The following is a 24929-nucleotide window of genomic DNA, read 5'->3' on the forward strand; positions in this document are numbered from 1 at the left end:
GTCTAGGTTCTTCTCGGACTTTCCCTTTGCAATAAATTTTCCCATTTTCTTCGACTGGACCTGCAACCACTTTTACATTCGGAATAGACGCATTGTGTGTACAACTGTACATTTGTATATACAAATTGGCAAGAATTTCAGTGAACACAAATTATAAATCTCACAACCAAGAAGTACTGACACGACAAGTTATAAAAATAAAGAATGAAACATCAAGTGGCAAAGGTAGATTCTCGGTAACGAATCTTTGCCATTTAAAATCCACCAGTAATCAAAAAACAGCTGCCGGTCTGTGCACTATCGCTAAAATATGTTATGAATCTAAGCAACGTAGTGCCGGAACAACGAAAGTTCACTCTTCGCTTTTCTAAGTTTTCTCGAGATCGAAATGTTGAGAATTTTCTCGAACCAACGCAACCCAACGCATGCTTACCAAACACCATACAATCCGTTGGTATATAAGCAAACCCGTCAGTTAACGTGAGCAACAGAAACAAGAATCATATCGTGCAGTCAAAAGCGGCGAATAAATCGAAGCGAAGATTTTCCTCTGAGTGTTACCATTCAGTGTCGTTCTCGTTGAATTAAAATCTAGTCTGAGCATTGAAAATGTCGTTGATTCCATTATTGTTTGGTCATGATCCGTGTGAACTTTATCGTCCACGCTATAATTATAACTTATTTGGTGTTACCCCGAGAGAAGTTCGTGAACTGGTATTGTTCCCGCGTCTCTCGAATCTAGCCCGGGAGTCTGGTGCTGACTCGTTTCCAGCAACAACAGTCGGGAAGGATGGTTTCCAAGCGTGCATTGACGTCCAGCAATTTAAACCCAACGAGATCACCGTGAAAACTATCGATAATACTGTAGTAGTTGAAGCAAATCATGAGGAGCGTCCAGACGAGCATGGATACATTTCCAGGCACTTTGTGAGGAAGTATGTGCTCCCACCAGGCTACGATTCACAACAAGTAACTTCAACACTTTCGTCTGATGGCGTTTTAACTGTTAAAGCGCCACCACCTAAGAAGGACTCTGCAAGCAATGAGCGTGTTATCCAAATTGAACAGACTGGGCCTGCACATTTGAATGTGAAGAAAAATGAAGCAATTAATGGAGAAAAATAAATATCCAACCTGTTCAGATAGTGTAGATTTACCATCCAATTTCATATATGTGAATCTCTATCGAGATAAAGTCATCCATTCCAGTTAGTGAATAGAATTTGAGTTTAAGTTATTTATTAATGTTTTCTACGATTCGTGTCATATAAGGAAATAAAAATAAAGTATTGGTCAAGTCGATTTTAAGTTGTTTTTTGTCAGGGTTCCTTCCCGGTTTCTGAAAAGTCTTGTCCTAAGCAGCTTTCTAATAATTGTTGGTTGCGCTCTTGGAAAACGGGGAAAGTATGGAGTCACCAGATTGTTGCATTTTAATTATGAGTGCTATCTTTTAATAAATATTCGATAAAATATGGCGCATATACACTATTACTTGATACGCTTATTCAAACGGTTGTATGTCTACTACGCTCACAGTCTCTATAGGAATCTAGGGATCTTTTTCAGAGGCGGAGGTTCTTCGCTATATAACTTTTCCACAATATTAGTCTTTCCCCATTCGGTAGCGACTTCCATCACGTTCAGGACACAGCACGGCTTAACCCCAAAAACCGATCTTGATCTAGAATTGCGAAACCAGACCCCCCGGCGAGCCATCTGTTAACCACCTCATTACAAAAATACTTGAGTGGTCTGGCACCCACATCAAGAACGTTTCATTCAGTCGACTGAACGTAACTAGTTAGTGGGAATTTCACACCAATTGGTTTAGTATGTTCTTGCCATTTAGAACGTAATAACGCAAGAATGTAGGCTTCGGTTTGTTTCGCAAACACATACGCACTACCTCCCGTTTCATAAAAGCGACACTTCTGCCGTGATTATCTTCTCATTCGTCCATCCATCCATCTCGTATCATGGTGGTCGCTCTAAGAGGTAATTCCTGATTAGTTACTAGGAAGGGACAATTTATTTCGCACAGTTCATCATCAACAGCGCAACAATCGGTATCCGGTCTAGGTATGTCTTAATAAGGAACTCCAGACATCCCGGTTTTGCGCGTCCTGATCTACGCTATCGCTCCATCTCAGGCAGGGTCTGCCTCGTCTTCTTTTTCTACCATAGATATTGCCTTTATAGACATCGGGCTGGATCATCCTCATCCATACGGATTAAGTGACCTGCCCACCGTAACCTATTGAGCCGGATTTTATCCATAACCAGACGGTCATAGATTTCGTCCTTATGTAGGCTACGGAATCGTCCATCCTCATGTAGGGCGCCAAAAATTGTTCAGAGGATTCTTCTCTCGAACGCGGCCAAGAGTTCGTAACTTTTCTTGCTAAGAACCCAAGTCCTCGAGGAATATATAAGGATTGGCAAGATCATTGGCTTGTACAGTAAGAGCTTTGACCTTATGGTGAGACGTTTCGAGCGGAACAGTTTTCGTTAGCTGAAATCGGCTCTATTGGCTGACAACAACCGTCCGCGGATTTCATCATCGTAGCTGTTATCGGGTGTGATTTTCGACCCTAGATAAGAGAAATTATCAGCGGGCTCAAAGTTGTATTCTCCTATCCTTATTTTTCCAATTTGACCAGTGCGGTTTGATGTTGTTGGTTGATTCGTCTTCGGTGCTGATGTTGACACCATATATTTTGTCTTGCTTTCATTGATGTGCAGCCCAAGATCTCGCGCCAATCGCCGCCTGCACGATCTGGATGAAGGCAGTTTGTACGTCTCGGGTCGTTCTTCCTATGATCTCGATATCATAAGCATAGGCCAGTAGTTGAGTGGACTTTAAGAGGATCGTAGCCCTCGCATTTACCTCAGCATCACGGATCACTTTCTCTAGGGCCAGGTTAAAGGGGACGTATGATAGGGCATCCCCTTGTCGTATACCGTTGTTGATGTCGAATGGTCTTGAGAGTGATCCTGCTGCTTTTATCTGGCCTCGCACATTGGTCAGGGTCAGCCTACTCAGTCTTATTAATTTCGTCGGGATACCGAATTCTCTCATGGCCGTGTACAGTTTTAGCCTGGCTATGCTATCATAGGCGGCTTTAAAGTCGATAAAAAATGGTGCAACTGATATCCATATTCCAACAGTTTTTCCGTCCCTTGTGCGCGCTGCCTCGTATTGGGACAGGGTGTCGGCTAGCTGCTTGGCAACTTCATCTCTGTACAGGGAGCGTACGTTCTATGAGAGGGTTCTTGTTCCGTCCGGTTATCCGTCCATTCCGAGGCTCCTGTTTTGGCTTCGTAACTAGTTGTTTTCCTTGCAGGGTTGTTAGCCCTTCCCAACCTCCAACCTGGAGGAACAGTTGGTACAATTTGTCCCATTTTAAGCACGGGAGACTCGTCTTCATCCTTCTCCGTCTGCAGCTTTTCGTTAAGAAAGAGCTCCCAGCAATCGCCACATGGAGGTGGTAATAGGGTTTGGTAGTAGAGCTGTTGGTGTTGGTTCAGCAGGCGTTTTCTAGATTTTATGTTCCAACGTGGGTACCAATTCGCGTTTTGCCCTGGGACCTATACTACCCTTTCACCACAGTTGGCCGAGTTAAAGGCAATTTGGCAGCGTTACCGTTGTTTAGTACCCACCAAAGGTCGTTGCCTTCTGAACTAAATTTACGTCTTTACCGTGAAGTGGGTGGTGGAAACCTGCAGTAACGCTCTGATAGACGACTGATACCGGATACCGCTTTCTCACTTCATGCTCTTTACACAAAATACATCGTGGTGCTCAGATGCAGTTGTTGATTAAGTGTCCATTTTCTATGCACTTCTTACACCTTTACAGACCTCCCCCTCCCCATTATGGGAATAACTATGATATTATATTACTATCTTATTGTCTCTTCTTTTCGTTTTGCTGACTTTGCAGTTTTTTTTATTCCTGGATCCTGCTATTGATACAATCGAATGACTTTCACATTTGTCACTTGGGTACTTTACTCCTCCAGCATTTTAGGGTAGAGAAATTGAACGTCCCTTATTAAATTCCATATGTTTTGATTTATTTGCTACTCAGTTCATTTATCTACAACTGGCGAAAAACAGTAGCCTCATGAGTATGAAATTCCACTTAAGGGGGTGGGAAGCTATGATATTCATATACTTTTTGGGATTTTTTAGTTGAAAGAATTTAATCAAATTTGGATATTATATTATTATTATGAATATTTTAAGATAAAAATAACAAAGTTATAAGGCATTAGTTCAATGAAGACCGTAACTAGAGTTTTCCAAGTGCGGGAAGTGTAACGGCTCCTATTTTTAGCTGAACCCAAAAAGGTTTCAACAATTTTATATTGCGGTTGAAAGAAAATATTTCAATTTTCACAATTTTTTCAACTTCCTTCACAGGATTGTAAGCTATCGAAATATACAATATAAAAATTGATTCTGAGAACTTCCTAATGTTGTTTTCCCCCCTTATACGAATCTGATGCGAACTAAGTTCTATAATACTTCTTGATGATCTCTTGCAGCATAGGAAGCCATATCAGCTAATTTCTACCCGTTAAGGAGCGACAGTTGGATTTGACTTGAACAATGCATTTTATAAAAAGGCATATCTCGGCATCTAACGGTTTAGAGACAGTGACTTATTGTATGTACATATATTGTACGATACGACTTGTAACAACGTATTTTGATATGGGACCTTACTTTAATTTAATTAATTTTAATTTTACCTAATTTATTCGAAAAGGGCTGAAGCTATTTTCACAAAATTTGGTAACAATACATACATCCGTGGGACACTTTAGATACAGCGAGTGGCACATTTTCCGTTAAGGTGTAACAACACGATATGATATTATGGGGTATCAAGAAAGGTTTTAATTATTACTTTTCTAAACAGACCTTGTTCCTGATATCGGGTGAAACACAGGAAAGTGGGTGGGCTTGGGTTGAGAATGTCGGCAAGCGAAACCATACATATATATAAATAACTATTTACCTATATATTTATATGCAAAAAAAAAATAAATACATAAATAAATAAATAAACAGAAAAAAATATTCAAAATAGTTTTAGTATGTTATTAAAATTATTTAAAAGACAAAAAGATGAAATATATACATATACCATACATTGTAACAATGCTTTATAAATGATGATCTGTAAAGAGTATCAATTAAATTCAATTTAGATGAAGTTAAAATCGAACTCAACTGCACAGATGTTTTTCCCACGTCTTTCAACAGTTTTATGAAAATTATTTAAATCTTCTAATCTTTCTGTTTGGCACACGTTATTTTCGGAAGGAAATAGCAAACATGACCCACACACGTTTTTAACGTCGCAGTCGTTGAATCAATCCACAGCATCATACAATTTACTAGAAAAATCACGAACGCAAGACTTCTTTCTGTTTTAATAATAATATTTATTATTACCGACATCTATCACCAATTCCTTCCTTAACAGCAAATAAACGCGATCCAAAAGATTTCGATAACAAATCATCAATCACACAAAAATGAATACCTTCCCCTTCGATTGATTCAGTAAAGACGCCACTTTCAATTCGACAACTACTCAACACTACTTTTAACTTTAAATGGAAGTGAAGGGTTCATTTTTTGTAAAAAAAAAATTGTTTAAGATTGATTTTGATTGAAAATACATCTGGTAAGAATATGGGTGGTCAAAGGGTAGTATAGGTCCCAGGGCGAAACGTGGATTGGTACCCACGATGGAGCATAAAACCTGGGAAACGCCTGCTGAACCAACACCAACAGCTCTACTACCAAACCCTATCTCCTTAACGAAAAGCTGCAGACGGAGAAGGATTGGAGGTTGAGTAGGGCTGACAACCCTACACTGAAAACAATTTATTATGAAGTCACAACAGGAGCTTCGGACTGGACGGATAACACAACGACGAACCCGGCAACGACAACGGAATAACGATTTGCACATTTTCTCATGGAACGTGCGCTCCATGCAAAAAGATGGAGCTGCCAAGCAGCTGGCCGATACCCTGCCCCAATATAGGACTGATGTAATAGCGTTACAGAAGATGCGTTGGACAGGGATCGGTTTCCTGGAGAAGAGTCGCTACACCATATATTATAGTGGCAATCCAGTAAACCATGTGTTCGGAGTAGGTTTCTTAGTCAGCCATAAAATGAAACCTGCTGTTATCGACTTTGAAAACATAAACGAACGGCTATGCACTCTGCGCTTAACGATCACGCCCCTACATAGGAGACTGCAGAGTCGGAGAAGGATACCTTCTACGAGGCAGTAGAACGAACCCTCGAAGCCTGTCTCAAATATGATATCAAAATCATTCTTGGGGATTTTAAGAGCCAAGTAGGGAAGGAGCCCGTATTCAAGCGCTACAAATGATAATGGACTGCGGATTATTCAATTAGCAGTGTCACACGAAATTGTTGTTGGAAGTACCTGGTTTGCGCGGAAAGCGGTCTACAAATATACGTGGGCCTCTCCAGACGGGACCACTTTCAACCAAATTGACCACCTATTGATCGGACGCCACCACCCCTCAGCCTTGATGAATGTCGGAACATATAGGGGGGCCAAAATAGACTCGGATCACTATCTCGTTGGCATCGTATTCCGAGCTCGAATTACAACACCACCCAGAATCCCTTCTGACAATCAGGTGAGAGTTAACACTGAAGCCATCCACAACACAGCCCTCCGCAACACCTATAAGAGGGAAATTGATGCCGCAATAATCGCAGTCAACAGAGATCCTGGAGATGAAGCATCAACAAATGATTTTCACAATTACCTGAAGAACGTTATCATAAACACGCCTAAAACATACTTGGCCCCAGCCGCAAAAAAATTCGGAACGGCTGGTTTGACGATGAATGTAAGCTAGCAACGGAACGGAAGAATGCTGCAAACTGAGTAAGAGACTTATCACGAACTCCGGCGAGCGGAGAAGCGGCTTCCCAGACGGAAAAAGGAAGCCTGGGAGAACCAACAGGTCTGCGAACCTGAAAAGAACAGGGACCAACCGCACCAGGCGCGCAAGTTTTACCAACAAGTCAGCAAGATGAAGCCTTACACACCTCGATGTTCATCCTGCCGAGATAAAGAGGAAAATCTGATTTTCGACAGAATAGACTTATTGGAGCGATGGGTTGAGTACTTTGATGAACTACTGAACAACCAGAACATCGGCGAGTTGAAGGTCCCGCCAACTAAACACGACGGACAAATGCTGCCACCACCAAGTATAGAAGTTTCCAACTATAATAAATCGGGTGTGACAGACAGACAGATGGGCAGACAGACACCGATTCGATTCTAATAAGGTTTTGTTTCACAAAAAACTTTAAAAAGTAGCCCTAGATATCCTTTTCTTTCTGCTTAATCTCCTTTTTAACCATTTTTCCATATTTTAACTTAAGCAGAGAACCCAACAGGCTATTGATATCCAGTCGAACGGCATACGACCTCAGTCCTACGAATGAATGAAAATCTATATAACTTGTTGTATGAAAAATTTTACCTGGAAATGGTTGGACTTTTACATAGATATCTAGCAATTACCCACAAATACAGTATTCCAGTATTCAGTTCATCCGGTAATTTTGAAACACCCTATATATGTGGAGGAAATAATTTCGAATCCTAAAAATAACTATTTAACATGCAAATTCATGTTTTTTTGCAGCTTTAAGCCTTTACCTTTGGTAAAGCCTTCTGAAGATTTTTTCTGTTTGCGAGTAATCGTTTGATATCTATGCTAAAATTCAGCCGGCAAGATGTCCATTTTTAATATAAATTTGGCAGGTTTGACAGCCCGCCTTAATCTTCCAGTAGGCCTCCTGACCGTCCGACTGTTGTTTCACCGAAAACAATCAAACCATTTAAAGGTAAACTTTTTCGTGTATCAAGTGATGTAGATTTTCATTTAGCCAGCTCTCCGCCTATACCGTTTAAACAGTGATTACCTCACTTTTATTTATTATTAAAACCTAATGCATCGATTATTGAAAATTGCATTCCAATAAAATCACAAACATTTTGAGCTGAAAATAGACCGCCAATAACGTAATGCCTTATGTTTCATCTTAATGATTCAAACAATAAATTATTTGCAATCGATTCCCACAGATACATACTTCTTCAAAGAAAATATCGAGTATATTTACAAAACGATCGGTTTATTCGAAAATTCTAGTCAAGTAAAAAAAATATCACAAAAACGTTCAACAGATATTATAAATATAAAATTTGGCATTTATCCAAGAAACAAATCATTCCTCAAAGATTCTTCTTCATTTCTCTGGTTTTTCAGGAGCTGGTTTCGATGCGCCAGTTTTCTGGATTTCAATGACGCGTTCCTTATCATCGATAGCAGCAACTGGATTCGGGGCTTTGATGGTTAGAACACCATCAGATGACAGGGTCGATACCACAGTTTTTGGGTCATAGCCAGGGGGCAGGATGTACTTCCGGTAGAAACTCCTAGAAATGAATCCATGCTCGTCCTCTTGGTCTTCGTGTTTTGCTTCAACTATGATTGTATCTTTGACAGTTTTAACAGTGATCTGCTCTGGTTTGAAATGTTGAATGTCGATGCAAGCTGTAAAACCGTCCTTATCCACTGTCGTTAGGGGTTTGCTCTTATCGGAGCTAATGGATAACTTTGGGAATTGGAACAGTGCCGCGCTTTCATCCGGTGTGGGTATTGGCGTGGCTAATGGCGAAATCAGTGATAGTGATAGGCGATCTCGGTTAAAGAGACTGGTCTCCAAGAAGCGCTTTCTGCGTTCTTGCAGCCAACGCTCCCAGGTGTCAACGTCAAAAGTACTCGGAAACGTAGACATTTTTATAAATGCTATTCACTTTCGAACTTCGCGGTTATCCTTATGTTATCACTAACTATGTTAGTACTCGTACAAAATGCACTTTTAAACTTCCGACTAGAGACGCCAATTTTCAATGTTCGACTGTGTGTTATTTTAATAGGGAACCCGCTTTTATACAAGAAAAGTCGATCTCGACCAGGAAACGTAAGCAAAACATGCATACACTTACTTCAACTTGAGGAAAGCCACTGAGCATCCATAGAGAAAATATGAGGACTAAAAATAGAGTTTGACTCGAACATTGTTGGGAGTATTTCTGGATGATACATCCGCTCATGTTAACGTTTAAACGATAAAATATTTATTATTATAAAAGAAGGAATTTTTCTGTGTTTGCAAAAACAACATCACATATGATTGGGGTTCTTACGGCGTTCTTACATCAGCAGAAGGATTCAACCATTTGTTGCTTTTTTTTAATTTTTACTTCGTGATGCTTTAGGGACAGTTTTGATCTGGAACCATGGCGAACGTTCAATGAGTGATGATAGATACATGGGGATGTTGTGGTTCTGCAAATGAGGAGATGATCGATGGAATTAGGAAGTTAGGGAACAATAATAAAAAATAATAATATTGTTTACTATGGAATTTTTCGGGAGTTTCGTAGAATATAAACATGTTTCGCAATTTTCATCACCGATTGGAAAAATTATCAATGACACTCGAAATTTTAAGATTTCTACGAAATCAACCTATGATGAATATTATTTCTAGGATGTAGCGTTGAATAATTTTGAAATCATGTTCAGTGTAAGAGAAATATTTATAGGACTTCACAGCAAACTTTGAAATTGTGTAGATTTTAACTTCGCTTACTGAATAGTCAAGGCTCATTATGGGCTAGTTTGTCACTAGTAGAGAAGGGTCACTTTCACGTTCTCCCCCTACTTTTTAATACTTTAGACAAACAATTATAAAAGGTCGAACTTAAACCATTGTAGATGTGAAATTTCCAGAAACTTCCACACACTAGGACGAAAATAGTCAACATTTCCCTTGCACCATAGCAACCACATTAGTAACGTCAGAACCTATATAAATTTTGAATTTGCGTTTAGTTCTCATTTTCATTTGAAATTCTGCAAACAACGTGTAGCATTCAAGTAATTTTCCTAACGGAAATTTACATCTTCTGAGTAACTACGGTGAAGCAATTGTTCACAAGTGTCGGTTTCGTTTTGTTGTCCATTGTTTCTGTTTTGTGTAAAAAAACAGCAAATACATGGCTCTATCACCGATATTTCGTGATTTTTGTGAAGAACTCGACCACTTCCATTCGCATATGTTTGACCACTTTCCTGTTGACCTACATACGGACGATTTTCTAAAGTGCCCGTTTTCTCTTTTTTTCTCACATCCTTTTTGTCGTCGCTCGTGCTGCGATGACCCAAAAGGTAGACCCAAGCGAGAGCGAACATGTTGCCCGAGAGTTTCCATTGGGAAGGATGGTTTTGAAATGTCCATGAATGTTAAATCATATAAACCGGAAGAAATTAAGGTGAAAACTGTGGATAATATGGTTCAAGTGGAAGGACAGCATAAGGAGCGTAATGACAAGCATGGATCCGTTTCGAGGCAATTCTTCAGGAGATATACACTGCCTAGAGGATACGATCCTGAACAAGTTGTTTCAACTTTATCACCAGATGGAATTCTAACCGTGAAAGCTCCGGCTCCTGCGAACATTCCTGAAATTATGGAAAGAGAGGTTCCGATACATCAAATGGCCATAACCCATAGTCAATCAAAATAGTCTAAATTAATAGCGAGAAGATAAATAGTAGTAAAACAATAACATCCGGGGATTCGTTCTATTCCATATAGTGTACAATTTGAGCAGTGAATCAATAAAATCCTAGTCAACATCCAAATGGTTTTCTTGTCCTTTCTCAATATATTTTGCCTTATTAATGCTGCAATGTTTGATCGATAATTCCAATTCAAGGTTAACTGCTGCGTGTGTACAAACATCCTAGAAAGTCAAAATTTATGAGATTGGCCGAAGTGACCAACAAATTTATGAGCTAATATTAAAACATGATAGATGACTTATTCAAAGATTCGTTATATTCAAAAAATGCCATTCAGAGATATATGTACATATTAATTTGAAGATCTTATATATGTCCTTTCTATTGATTTTTGTTACCCGGAAATTTCAACTGCCGAAATTACAGCCTTTGATTTGGTTTTCACCTAGATTATCGTCGATATCAATTTGATTCAATTTGTAAATTTTAGCTTTATTTGCGATGATTGGTCAGGTTTTTTATATCCATTTAGGTCCCCATAGAGGCGACTAAAATTGTATGCCTAGTTTATACATATGCATGGTGGCATAGACGCTTCTAGACTTTTTATGTTTTGTATAAAATTTAAATGCAAAGTTCATTTTTAAGGCTTTATGCAAATAAAAATGGACCGCAGCTAACAGGTGTCCTGGAAATGGATGAATGATCTTCCCAACCACCTGAAGAACGTCATCATTGGTACGCCCACAGACATACTTGCCACAAATAAAGTCGGAACGGCTGATTCGACGATGAACGTAAGTTAGCAACGGAACGGAGGAATGCTGCATACCGCGCAAAGGAATCCTGGGAGAAACAACCAGTCTGTGAACTCGAAAAGTACAGGGTGCAACTGCATCATGCGCGTAAGTTTTACCAACAAGTTAGTAGAAAGAAGCCTTATACACCTCGATGCTCATTCTGCTGAGAAAAAAAGGGAAATCTGATTTCCGAGAGAATGGGCATATTGGAGTGATGGGTTGAGTATTTTGTTGAATTGCTCAATAACCAAAATATTGGGAAGTTGGAGGTCTCACCAACTGAAGACAACGAGCAAATGCTGCCACCACCAAGCATAGAAGAAACAGTCTGTGCAATCCACCGGCTAAAAAATCATAAGTTGCCATTGGTTAAATATGGAGGCGACCAATTATATCAAGCGGTTCATCAAATGATACTCAAGGTGTGGGACAACGAATCAATGCCTGACGACTGACAAAGAAGCATTATCTCTCCCATACATAAAAGGGAGATATCACGCAGTGCAACAATTGAGGTATCACATTGCCGAGTACCATCTACGAGATATTCTCCGTTGTCTTGCTAGGATGGATAGCCCGATAAACCCAGAACATCATTGACCCATACCAAAGAGGCTTCACTCCAGGCAACCACCAGCTCTTGCTGCATAAGACAATTATCTTGCCAGTCCTTATGTATTCCTCGGAGACTTGGATTCTTAATAAGAAAAATTACGAACTCTTGCCTGCGTTCGAGAGAAGAATCCTCCGAAAAATTGTTGGACCCCTTCATGAGGATGGACGATTCCGTAGTCTAGTTTTGAGAAAAAGCTTTTATTACTGATTTTTACTGGACTGATCAAGGCACTCTTCGAAATATTCTTATATAAATAGGCAGTTCTTTATGACGTTGATAATTAAATCCTGCGCCAGCTTGTAGGCGTGTGTGTTGTATTTCATTCTATTTCCATTCCATTCCATTTTTCCTCCTAGAACGCGCCTAAGTTGTTGTACTTGTTTCGTATTTCATTTTTACTTATTCAACCTATCGTAATTTTTGGATGAAAATGAAAGTGGTTGCCTTCGGTATATCATAAATTGTATATACATAATTCCCTGTCTGCTCTCCGTTACTAGGCCTCAGTTTTCGCTTGATCGCAAATAACCTTTCTGTTTTCATTTTCATTTTTCAGTTTGGAAAGCACAAAGCAATAAGTGTGCCTTTCAAGCGTTATTGGCCTTCTGACTTGTTTCATCTCGCGCCTGTCCCTGGCAATCATTGAGTCGAGATATAAAAACTGTCTATGTGTCCATCTTCTCCTGTATTTTATCATACACATAGTTTTTGTTTTATGATCATTGGGAATTCATCCAAATGTTCTCATTATGTCATCAAGTTTGATCAGGATTTCTTCAATGTAAGTTTTGTATCGTGCTGTCTACTAGGCTACGATTTTCCACCTGGCATACCCCATCATTCCATCTGAGGCAGGATTTGCTACGTCTTCTTTTTTAACCTTAGATATTGCCTTTATAGACTTTCAGAGCTGGCTCATCCTCACCCATACGGATTAAGTGACCCGCCCACCGCAGCCTGTTGAACCCAATTTAATTCACGACCAGACGGTGATATGTAGATATAGATTTCATCGTTATATAAGCTAGAGAATTGTCTATCCTCCTATAAAGAGACACAAAATCGATCCTAGATCCTAGGTCTAGATGAAGCCAGCATGTCGGGCTGCTCTTCCCATTATGTGACTATCATCAACATAGACTCGAAGAGAATAATGATGGTTGGTTGTGTAGATTGTGTGTTGTGTAGATCATTTGTCGACGTTTCATCTGCAGGACTTCTGGTAGCTGCGGCATCCGGTTCCTCTTTATACGTCTTGCGGAGAGCTTTGTTTTGGACAGCTTTAGTGTTTATTCTCGTTCCATTGCCTCATAAACGGTAACCTTCTCCAACTCTGCAGTCTCCTCTAAAGGGGAATCTTAATTTGGCTTATATTTAGAAATGCTCGCTGCCATTGCAAAGACAATAACTAAAATAATCCTAGAATGCTTGATCGATAGGAGATAGCCTACTCAGGATCTTCCTGCATTCATCACATCAGCACCCTACGGATCATTTTAGAAGATCTTCGTTTAATCTGCTCTTCGTCGATTTTTATCTGGTATGCTTTACGCAGGGGGGCATTCTGGAGAAATTAATAGCTATTATCAGAGCGACATATGATGGCGTAAAATGTTCTAGGCGGAATCCGGCAGGGTTTCATCTTGTCACCAGTTATATTTCTTCCGAACCTTCCGACTAAGCGCTTCAGGTATGAAAGGTTTCATGTATTTCTTATATAAGGATATTTAAGTGGGCATTTGTACCAGGCTTGCGATGTTTATACATTTCGTTTGTCAAGCCATTCACTTTAGTATGATACTGATATTCAATGTCTTAGAATGCAAGAAATTTGCACAAAAGTGACAGTAATACTAAGATTCCACCAAACTTGGTAGTACTACGTTCTATAGTATATTACTGCATAAGTTGATGATTCTAGTGTGAACTAGGATATAGTAATATACTATTATTAAAAATAATGATAATCGTTGACGCAACAATATACATTGGATCAGGGCCTTGAAGTGTGTTAGAGGACTTCATTCTGTGTTGCACTCTAGGAGGCAATGTGGTCAGCATTGCGTTCGCCTGAGATTATTACCCTAATTTGACTCATGTACTCATTCACAGCTGAGTCGACTAGTATCCGAGATCCAATCACAATAGCAAATCCCTCTGCCTCCAGCGAGATTTAAACCTCGACCTTCCGCTACGACAGCCCAGCACTCTAACCACTTGAGCCATACAGACACATAGACTATTATGAACTCTATTTAAACAAGTATCAGTATGGACAGTATTGACGCCTAGATACCATATGCATGGACCACCATATTTGAGATATTTTAGTTGGGTAGTTTCTGAGAACGAATCCTTGAAGTAACTGACCCTTTTCGGACTCCCGCACGCTCCTTCTTTGCAACCAATGTCAAAACTAATATCGGTTTCGGAAAGTACTAATCGAGACCTTCCATTTGATTACACCCCCTGCTTTGAATATATAGGGAGCCCCCTAAACTCAACGTGTAACTATGTTACTACATGCAGTGAGATTCACAGGTCCCACCCTTCTACCAAATTTCGTATTAATAGAAGTAACCGTTTCCGAGATATACTTTGTGGCAGACAGACAAACAATAAACTGATTTAATAAGGTTTGTTGTACATAAAACCTTAAAACGAGACGGTGTGGATGCTCCATACTCCAGAAAAGATGACTTATCATACATTTTGAATATATATTTCATAGATCAAACAATTGTCTTTTAATAGGAAATAAAATATGAGTCACACCCAGTATTATCTTTTTCGAATTTTCTGGTATTGAGATTAACGATCAAAATACAGTCACGAAGGCGCGAAACTCCTGGTAAATTCGACCAACTTCACGCTCTTTCTACTCTCCACAAACGATAGGAATACTTTCCACTGTTTGACATACGACAAGTGGTGACTTATTTGCGGATCGCGGAGACATTTTTTATTTTTATACACAAATGTCAAATTTTCGGTGAAAAGTTGGTGTTTTGTTCATTTTCTTTTTAGAAGTGTCCCCTAGCAAATTTATAGAAAATGGTAATTCGTTTGAGTTTATTAGGCTTTCTACGCTTTGCGCGGCACCATCGTCGCTACGTATTCGAAATTGCATAAGAGACAAATTGCGAAAATTGGCATGAGTAATATTTCTTGGCAATTCCGGGGTCTATCTGAGAAAGTTTGTGCTGCAATTATTGCGTTTAACTTATCAGATGGTAATCGCCCGTGCATTAGCTTTCAGTAGCCGAATTTCCTCAAATAGCATTCGAATGTTTACACATCAGCATTTATGTAATGACGCGACATTTCCTCTCTTCCCCGATTTTTAGAATAAATTGAAACCGGCCCAAAAGGATAAAGTGCGAAAGTTCATATCGCTCACCCAAACCGGAGAACAAACAGCTATTTATTGCCTAACACACAATGACTGGAAATTGGATTTGGCCAGCGACAATTATTTCCAGAATCCCGAACGATATTATCGCGAGCTTGATCGCAGGAATATAGAAGCGCTTTTTAATAAATACCGAGATCCGAACGATCCGTCAAAAATCAGCTCAGATGGCGTCATACGTTTTTTGGATGACCTTAATTTAAGTCCCGATTCAAAATTAGTCCTAATCATAGCGTGGAAATTTCGTGCCGAGACACAGTGTGAATTCACGAAAGAGGAGTTCGTCAATGGATTCATTGATTTAGGTGTAGATAGTATAGAAAAATTACGGGCTAAGCTGCCGGCATTAGAAAATGAACTTGTGGACGCCAACAGGTTCAAGGACTTTTACCACTTTACGTTCAATTATGCAAAGGATTCGGGACAGAAGGGCCTAGATCTGGACATGGCCATAGCATATTGGAAGATCGTACTGCAAGGACGTTTTAAGTTTCTGGATTTATGGTGCAAATTTTTAACGGTGAGTTTGATATTTTGTTTTGAATTTATAACAGTTACAAATTTGCATTCTCTCCGTCCCCTTATTGGGAGAATTCTGGGGTCATTATTGCTAAAACGTGGATCACTTATCGGTAAAATTCCCAAAATTCGATCGTTCGATTAATTACTAGGACAATACCCAATATATTTGTTTGTAATTTACGCTAGTGATAGTCAATGGGGTGCAAAAGCTGATACTGTTCCCGAGAACTAGAAATACGTGATCAGTTAGGAAATGTAATAATTTTATACCAAGAAATTTTGTTGTGATATATGATAAATGTGATTCACCTTTCTTACTAGGACTTTTGTTTAAAGGGTATGAGATCGGTAGTTAACAACGTCAGTAAAAAGGGACAGAAGACGTGGCTAACTTCGGTATGATAGAAGCTGGTTGAACAAAGTGAAGGGCTGAGATATATGTTGATCGCTGCGGGTGAAGGCAACGTTAGGGTGTCGAACTAGGGCCTCAATACTGTGACAAAACTCTAAAAGGGAAGCACAACAGAAAAAATAATTAGATTGATCAGGAAAGTTGCCGCTAATAATGATTTCGGTATCGTATATCGCATAACGAAAGAGTTTGCGGCGATCGGATGTTCGTAGATTGCCCAGTATAGGATGCTAGCAGTTACCTTCTCAGTCATGATGTCCAACTTTAGATGTGGAACGAGCCAGCCTGGGCTTGACGGTCTTTTTTGGAGAAACTTTCTTGCAGTTCTCAAACACCGATCGTGAAAAAACTACGAGAGAGGAGTTTTCCATGGTATGATCACGTAATTCGCAGCAACGAGAATTCAGTTGCCAAGATTGGTCTGAACATCGAAGTCAATGGTAAACGACCAAAAGGCCGGCCGAAATAACACGTTAGATGGGGATTTAAATGTCTCGCGATTGCATCCAGATCAGGCATTTGATAATGGCGAAACCAATCACGACGAGCCGACTCCGTTTGTGAACGAGACAAAGGCAGAAAAAAAAGAAAGACTTGTCAAACATAGGAAGTTGAAACCTTCACCAGGATATAGAGGTATCCTGAAGAAGGACACCCGTTTTGAGTGCGATAATTGAAAAGATATATTTGCGCATTTTCTGTGGGAAAGCTGAAAGTTAAAATAATACTGAAGTGCACGAAAGAATATATCTCAAGCCTGATTGACATAGAACTGGGTGGTTTCCAACTCTGAGAAAAGGGTGGACTCAAACTACATTGCCCGGTCGGAGATTATAATTGCCGGCACACCAAAGGGTGAAATCCATTCTCGACAGATGGCCTCAGCACAAGATTGTGCAGTAACGTCGTTCAGAGGTATCGCCTCAGACCATCGCGCGAACCTATCGATGATTGTGGGGCAATACCGGAAACCGTGCGAGTCTCGCAAAAGGCCAATTAAATCGAGGTGGATTGTGTGTAAACGCTTGGTGAACCGAATGAACATACCTACTTTATTCCTCAAATGTAATTTCCTTGTTCATGGACGGCGAGAAATACTTTGCGGTGGCTAATCGATTTGTTGTCCGAATGGCTGGGTACTCTAGATCGTGAACGGCGTAAAATAATAATAATATTGTCCCAAAAGAACTGTTGGTTACTTACTGGTATAGTATAGATATAAGCGAATATAGTTTCAGAAATTGGCCGGGATATATGGCCTTGGTCCCTTATTGGTGGTTTCGCAGTATATACTGGGTGTTGAGCCGCAAGTGGGAGACTTCCTAAATGTGTATTCGGAGTCGGTCCTCAGGATTTGAAGAACTGCGCCTCGGCGAATGCCGGGAAATCGACGGTGTCGGGGATATTGACCTTTGCAACAAGTGACAAAGCGTCAGCAACTACCGTATCTTTTCAGATACGTGTTGAATGTGGCTGATAAAGTTTAAGTGCCGAAGTTGGCGAGGGGACGCTTTGTGTGTGTGTGGCTTATGCTTCGTGAACACTGTGAACGGCCAGCCTTTAAGATAATACCGGAAGTAATTAATTGTGAGGTACGCGGTTAATAACTCACGATCATAAGTGCTGTAGTTCCGTTCAGCGGGATTCAGCTGTTTGGAGAGAAGCTTAATGGCGGCCAGATTAGGTTGACTTTTTGGTGAAGAGCAGCACCTAAGGCAACGTCTGAAGCATTGGGGAATATGGCTAGGTGTGCATATTGCTGAGGAAATGCCAGAAGTCTTGTATTCACCAGCTGTTGCTTGGTGGTCTCAAACACGGGGAACCACCAAATCAGGCGGAAGTCATTAGTGTTTGGGCCAGACAAGTAGGCATTAAGGATCGACTGATGGTAGGCGGTCTTCGGCACAAAACGACGGCAGAAGTTTAACATGCCTAAGTAGATTCTTGGATCTTTAATAGTTTTCGGACACGGGAAGCTCGAAATCGCTTGCATCTTGACTAAGTCTGGCTGGATGCTTTCAGCGATGCGGTTGTAGAAATTTGCATTTCTCAACTTTAAGTAGTAGATCGGCCTCAAGGAGACTTAAAAAAATGCACTCGAGGTGCGTCAAATGTCTAAGTCCAAAAGTCAACCTAGTGAACTCAAAAAGTCCAAAATGTCGGAATGTTTTCGTGATTTTATGGTATGCCTTGACTAAGTCCCGGTCAATTTTGCGACAAACTGTGCGAAACCGTGGATGAATGGGATAGGGTGTCGGTCTGGAATCGTCTGAGCATTTAGACGTCTGTAGTCGTCTTAAGGTCTCCATTCGCCATTGGGTTTAGGGAGCATGTGTCTGGAGGCTTAAGGAGCAGCAACCGCCCTAGTGTCTGTTGATCAAATTCTCGAGATGTTCTTCGATGCTTGCTAAGATTATTCGAGCTATTATCTTTCCCACAGAATGATATGGTTCACATGGTGACACCAATTAATTATGATCTTTTCAAGCCTTTGCAATATTTTCTTGATCGTGTCAGTTTTAGCATGAAGAGAGGCCTGTCTAAGTGAATTGGTTAAGTTTTTTTTACTAGTAGCGGCGAACATTTCCTCTTTCGCGGAATTATGAAATTTTCTGCAAAACGAATAAAGTTTATCGAACAAAGAAGGGCTCATTTGATCTAAATCAGATACTCCTTACTATCCAAATTTCATCGCCGAAATAGGTCATACCCTCAAAATATTATATCATCGCTACGTCGAGGTAAATTTTCAGAGGAATTAGAAGCTCCAAGCGGATCTCCTTTATATTACCTTGCGTGGACGGCATGGAAGCGTGGGCGATGATGTATTTCCTCAAACACCTCTACTGCGCTGTGAGCATTTACATTCTCTCTTATCCAGTCTGAATTTGACGAAGGAAGCAAGGGAAGCCGGATTGAACATAAAACCAACAAAATCATTACTAGTCAGAAGAACATCGAGGACGCTGCAACATCAACATCGAGTTAATACTGTTCTATTAATTGGCATGCAATGTAATGGGCCCCACTAAGCCCTAAATACCCGAGGGAGCTACACGGCACAGAACAGTGGAGGATTGAAAGCTTCTTTGAAAGTTTTGGGGAGGAACTGTGGCGCCGTAAAGTAAATTGTGTATTCGCGGTCGGCACGCTGTGCTCCACAAGAGATAGTGGCAATAACCATAATCATAACAATTAATGCTACGCAAATGGTAAGGCTACAACAGTGGGACTCGATAAATACACACAAACATTCGTACTCGAAATCAGGATTCGCACCGATATAGAACTAGCTAACATTCGCATGATCTATATGAGCAATTTAAAATGATCCTTAAAACATAGAAATTCTGATGAATCATAAATGTCTCGCTAATTGCTTGCCTCCTCCTTCAAATGCAGAGCCATTTGGCCAAGTTCCATGACCAAACTGGCGTCATCAGCGTAGGGTTTCTTCAAATTCTCTCGAAATGTTACCCCGATACAGCACATGACATTTGTTGCGCTGTCATATGTCGCCTTAGCTGATTATTTCTCCTGCGAAATCGATGAAGAGCATATGGAGCGGAAATCTAAATTTCACACCATTCTCCAAAATGATCCGCGACATGTTGATGTGATAAGTGCAAGAATATCCAAAGACGAAACCAGTCTGCTTTCCGTCGGTCAAATTTGCAAAGTGTGTTTTGATGCGTTATAGGATGATTATAGCTATTATCTTTGAAGCAGCAATGAAGACGCAAATTCCTCTGCAGTGATCAAATTCAAGACAGTTTCCCTTTTTCGAAATCTTAACCATCCTTCATTGTTCTCCTCACTGGAAAAATCTTTGGATTCTCAGCATTTACAAGTAAGTGGAAGCAGCAACTGTACAGAAACTGCAGGGGTTGAACACTTAAGTTTTATCACGATTTTACTTCTTTTTATATGGTTTTACTTGTGTTCAGCGGGGCAGTCCTTATCTGCATATTACAGTGGCTATCCATTCCAACCGTAAAATTCGCGACTCCACCAAATGTTATACCTTTGAGAACAGTGGTTACCTACAAGTTCTTTCATGATAAGGTGTGCTGCTCTGAAATGTTACTACTTGCGGTAGCCGCCCTCCCTGAATATCGCAATAATAAATTGCTTTTATGTCGTGGACCACGATAGTTTGCCGCAATACCACTACTCACGTCCGGTCCTACCCGCAGCGGTAATAAAAGTCTTCCTTACGCTCTTGGATCCGATTCCAAGTTTTCGCAGTCTAAGTAGATTTTATCGACTATTCTGGAAAGTTTTGATACGGTCTTCGAGCAGTGTTCTAACATTTTAAAATCCATCAGAAGCAGCTCATCATAAGTAAAAGCTCATAGTTGGAAAATTAGTCTCGTCTTTTTGGTATGGTAGCCGTTTCCGTAGCATAACCATGGTTCGAGATTTACCGATTGCTAGATCAAAAATGTCTTCCATTTCAATCGCCTTTTGCGACAAACAGAATACTCTCGAGTGAATTCTAAACTCTCAGCTCAAAGAGAAATCACTGCCTCAACGGAACATCAAGGTTCTCGGGGGGGTTCTCTTTGGTCACGAATAGATTTGGACACCACAATCAGCTCAGCCTCACCGTGATTGGCACAGCGGTACCAGTTTATACTGAGCACAGGCTTACATTCGTACCAGTGCCTGCGAGACCTATCTAACTTATCTGCCACAACTAAGGGTTGCGCAGCGCAACTTCACGCTTGAACCCACAAAAAGCTCTGCCCGCATTATTGGCACAACCACCGTGAAAGTTTCACAAGGGAGCCAATCGCGAATAACCGGGCTGAGAATACACCTGCCCAGGAATTTTCCTAGAATATATATTCTCATAAAGTAGTCCCGGTTTGCATGGTACCGAATAACCTCCGGTGAGGTTTCGAAGCAAAAGCCACTTCAGATGGGTCCTATTGCAGAAAGCTTGACTGGAATTAACCCGCTGCAGAAGACCGAAATCTTTCAAACAGCCAACTCCCACTCTGCGTATACTTCAATGGAGCATCAACTTCTTGGCTTAATAGTAAAAAACTACTGCTCTCTCCTTGTAGAGTGCAAGGCATCTACAGTCTATTCGTTGTTATTGGTATTTTCTTCCAACATTTTTTATTTTCAATGGGACTATGCTTCAGTTTCACTATTATCACACTTAATGCTGTGCAAGAGATAAGCTTATATATACAAACACAACACACCCATGACGACCGGGATTCGAACCCGGAATAACGTGAGAGGCTAATTCTACTCAGTCAACAATCGCGCCGCCATAATGAAATTTACCTCACCTACACTCCTGGATGTTACACAGCCATTCAGACTTTCTCTCAAATGGATCTTACGCTATCTGTGGATTGAATTCCGAAAATATGAAGAGACAGAATGCTTAACCTCGACCACAGAACTCCAATCACATAAAAAATGTGTAGTCTATTGTTAGATGGCTAGGACACACCGCCAAGTAGACTATGGGAAATATTGGACAGGAATCGATAAATGAGGAAAAATATCTTAAAAAACATAATCTTCCAACGCTTTGCAATCAACGAAGTAGTCCGAATAATGTTTCTTACGTATGAGCAATAAGCGATTTGCGATTCATGCTGACTTTCTTCTATGTACTCGAAATTATATCCCTCGATTGAATTGCTAGAAGTAGTCGACAGACGGTAAATTATATGATAGCGGCGGCTTAGAAATGATATAGGTCGAATTTTTGAGAAATAGTCCTGCATAACTAGTGCAATGTGTATTATTATTAGGAATTTGAATGGGGGAATTGCTTTACGTAATTATTCCACACTACTCATATAATATTAGTTAATGTGAGAGGCGTCCAAAGGCGTAGTCTATTCGACATCATTTTATTTGTTGCACGATATTCAAAGGATTGGGTTGGTATAGATTAAAGTATCGCTTTCAATAATATGTGTACTCATCTCTTTGCTGATGTTAATATGTCCACAATGACACTAATTATTAACTGACCATTTTTCAATACAACATTGTGATTTCCTTGTGATCCTCATAAGTTGACCTCTGTACATAAAATTTAAGACAATCTTTGCTTAGCAAAAAATCAAAAACTAATAAATACTTTAATATGACTTTCGTGTAGATATGAAACTTCAGCCTATGGAAGTATAGCCCAATGAAATTTCGAAATTTGCGAAGAGTATCCAGATAGGGTGTACTGGGATAAGAGTACAGAGCTGATGTCGAGCTGGTTGAGAGCAGTAGGAGGAACTCTGAGGCGCAATCCATTATGGCAGTGAATAGTAAATCAACGATACTATTGTTGATATTGAACTTATGACATGCATTCAAGTGGACATGGACATAGGTGCTGTTGCGTTTTCAATGCGGCACCATGTTCCATAACATGATCCAGGTTCAGGTTTAGATAGGTTCGAATCGTATTGTCTTAGAGTTCAGACTGCATAGACTGTTACCTCAGGAGCTCGGTGCTTTAGAGCACACTTACTTTCCTCGTAAGGCAAATTACAATGACTTTCTTCTAAAGATGAACGGATAGCTTCGCTTTTATCATGCAATTATTCAGTTCGGTGTCGCTGATTTTCACTAGAAAATAGAATTTATCTATATAGTAGTTGCGTCCGTTTGTCTTCAGTCTTTATCGAATTGTTGGTCGTTCACTTATTGTTAAGAATATGTATTTGCTACACAATTCGCTGCATTACTTTCAATAACCTGAAATTTGCATACGAATCAACAACTTACTCTATAATATTGTTGAGAGAATATTAGAAATGTGATTGCACTTGGTAATTCACCTTCATTCAACTATTATCCTTTTTTTTCAGGAAAAGCATAGAAGATCAATACCAAAAGATACATGGAACCTTTTATTAGATTTTGCATCTCATATTGATGATAACATGACAAACTACGATTCAGAGGGTGCTTGGCCAGTACTTATTGATGACTTTGTGGAATGGTGTCAAGAAAATTACTTTAGACATAAAACTATTACGAATTCACCATTTCAATCTCCACATAGTACAAATATGAACTATGGCTAACACAACCACAATTTATATATTTACATAAAATAATTATTAATAAAAAAAAAATATATATTATGTTTGTTTTTAATTAAGATACGCAGTTTTACTTTTTAATGATAATTATAATCACGATTATGATATGAAATCATTTTCTTTCATTTTTTCTCTCGTGTAGATAAAAACAAGAACAGAAAAAGTAATAATCTCATGCGACAGAAAATACTGTAAAAATAATGAAATTTCTAAATAAACATCTGGAAAGAAAAAAACAAACAAACTAATTGATGAAATAAAAAGATATGTAGATTTGCATTTGTTACTATTTTTTGTTGAATAAATTGAGATTTGTTTCTTAAGGATTATGAACTATAATTGAATTACTTTTATTCGTATTTGAGAGAATTTGGTTTGCGGTTAGGAGCGTATTCTATGCAGGATCACCATAATATTGTATTTTATTTACAGTGTAAAATATAGGAGAACTATTTTTGATGGTGGGATTATGATTGTACGTAATTTTTGCCAATATATAATTAGGTCTACCCTATTCTTGAATAGGCTGAAATCTAGATAAATTTTATATGAATATAAATATCGCACACTCACTTAAAAAGGCGAGTGATAAGACCAAAATAGCAAAGAAAATACAAGAATCTAAGCAAGAAAACATAGAATATGTTGCTTTCCTGTAGATATTGTGGGATCCAGCGTTCGGTCACTTCCTGCTTGAGGAGTTCATTCCCTGATGGTGATTGGTATTGAACCGACTTCATTGTAAATGAAATCACTGAACTGATTTGGTTTTATGAAACTTCGAACTTCATTTTCTTATTTGTGTACTCATCAGAGTTTTGTTGAAATTTCCTTTTGGTACATTCAAAGTTTTGCTATGATTAGGGTAGTGATAACTTAACTATTAGCAAATATTTGCCTACTTTGTTTTTGATATTATGATTGGTAATTTTGTACAGTAAATCGATGCTATGTTTGGTAAAAACATAGCATCTCATTATCAAATGGAATTTCTATCAGTTTGTTGGGCTTCATAGCGGTCACGTCTGTGGATCAAATGTCGTCCACGCACTCACAATTGGTCACCTCTAATTTTTCATTAACTGATGCAATGCAAGGCTTGGATTTGTGATTTAATTGCATCTGTACATTTCCCATATTACAAGGAATCATTTTTTCGATCTTCTTGTTGGGGTTAGCCTGACTGGAATCTTTCCCCTAACTTTGTTGCAATCTCTTCAAAAGAGTGGAAGAATGATTTCCGGGGATTGCCGTTCAGTACCTGCGTTTTCACAAATTGATATGGTGAGTATACGTAAAGCATAATTTCACCATCGGGATAAAAAAGATTCGGTATTCGTCCAGGAGCTTGACGAGGATTTGCGGAAAATGGTTAACATTAAAGGATATTTTCTCCTGTGTATTCA

General features: G+C 39.5%; 4 protein-coding genes across 4 annotated transcripts; 3 read left to right on the plus strand and 1 right to left on the minus strand.

The window, feature by feature from the left end:
• Positions 1-468: 468 nt before the first annotated feature.
• LOC119650381 (heat shock protein 27-like) lies at positions 469-1302 on the plus strand. The gene has a single exon (XM_038053120.1). The coding sequence runs from the start codon at positions 610-612 to the stop codon at positions 1123-1125; it is 516 nt and encodes a 171-aa protein (XP_037909048.1). The 5' UTR covers positions 469-609; the 3' UTR covers positions 1126-1302.
• A 6897-nt stretch (positions 1303-8199) lies between these two features.
• Positions 8200-9065, minus strand: LOC119650378 (heat shock protein 27-like). The gene has a single exon (XM_038053116.1). It carries the CDS (start codon positions 8884-8886, stop codon positions 8335-8337), a length of 552 nt encoding a protein of 183 aa, XP_037909044.1. The 5' UTR covers positions 8887-9065; the 3' UTR covers positions 8200-8334.
• A 906-nt stretch (positions 9066-9971) lies between these two features.
• Positions 9972-10796, plus strand: LOC119650379 (heat shock protein 27-like). Its single transcript, XM_038053117.1, has one exon. The coding sequence runs from the start codon at positions 10154-10156 to the stop codon at positions 10682-10684; it is 531 nt and encodes a 176-aa protein (XP_037909045.1). The 5' UTR covers positions 9972-10153; the 3' UTR covers positions 10685-10796.
• A 4205-nt stretch (positions 10797-15001) lies between these two features.
• Positions 15002-23852, plus strand: LOC119650376 (DCN1-like protein). The gene is made up of 3 exons (XM_038053113.1): positions 15002-15155; positions 15446-16030; positions 23287-23852. The coding sequence occupies exons 1-3, from the start codon at positions 15153-15155 to the stop codon at positions 23503-23505; spliced, it is 807 nt and encodes a 268-aa protein (XP_037909041.1). The 5' UTR covers positions 15002-15152; the 3' UTR covers positions 23506-23852.
• The last annotated feature ends 1077 nt before the right edge of the window (positions 23853-24929 follow it).

This window comes from Hermetia illucens, chromosome 2, assembly GCF_905115235.1.
Source record: "Hermetia illucens chromosome 2, iHerIll2.2.curated.20191125, whole genome shotgun sequence".
NCBI classification, from domain to species: domain Eukaryota; kingdom Metazoa; phylum Arthropoda; class Insecta; order Diptera; family Stratiomyidae; genus Hermetia; species Hermetia illucens.

Bases quoted from the DNA above. Each gene is read 5' to 3' on its own strand.
- LOC119650381 (XM_038053120.1), top strand. From the start codon at position 610: ATGTCGTTGATTCCATTATTGTTTGGTCATGATCCGTGTGAACTTTAT.
- LOC119650378 (XM_038053116.1), bottom strand. From the start codon at position 8,886: ATGTCTACGTTTCCGAGTACTTTTGACGTTGACACCTGGGAGCGTTGG.
- LOC119650379 (XM_038053117.1), top strand. From the start codon at position 10,154: ATGGCTCTATCACCGATATTTCGTGATTTTTGTGAAGAACTCGACCAC.
- LOC119650376 (XM_038053113.1), top strand. The intron at 16,031-23,286 runs GTGAGTTTGATA...CTTTTTTTTCAG, and splicing joins TATGGTGCAAATTTTTAACG to GAAAAGCATAGAAGATCAAT.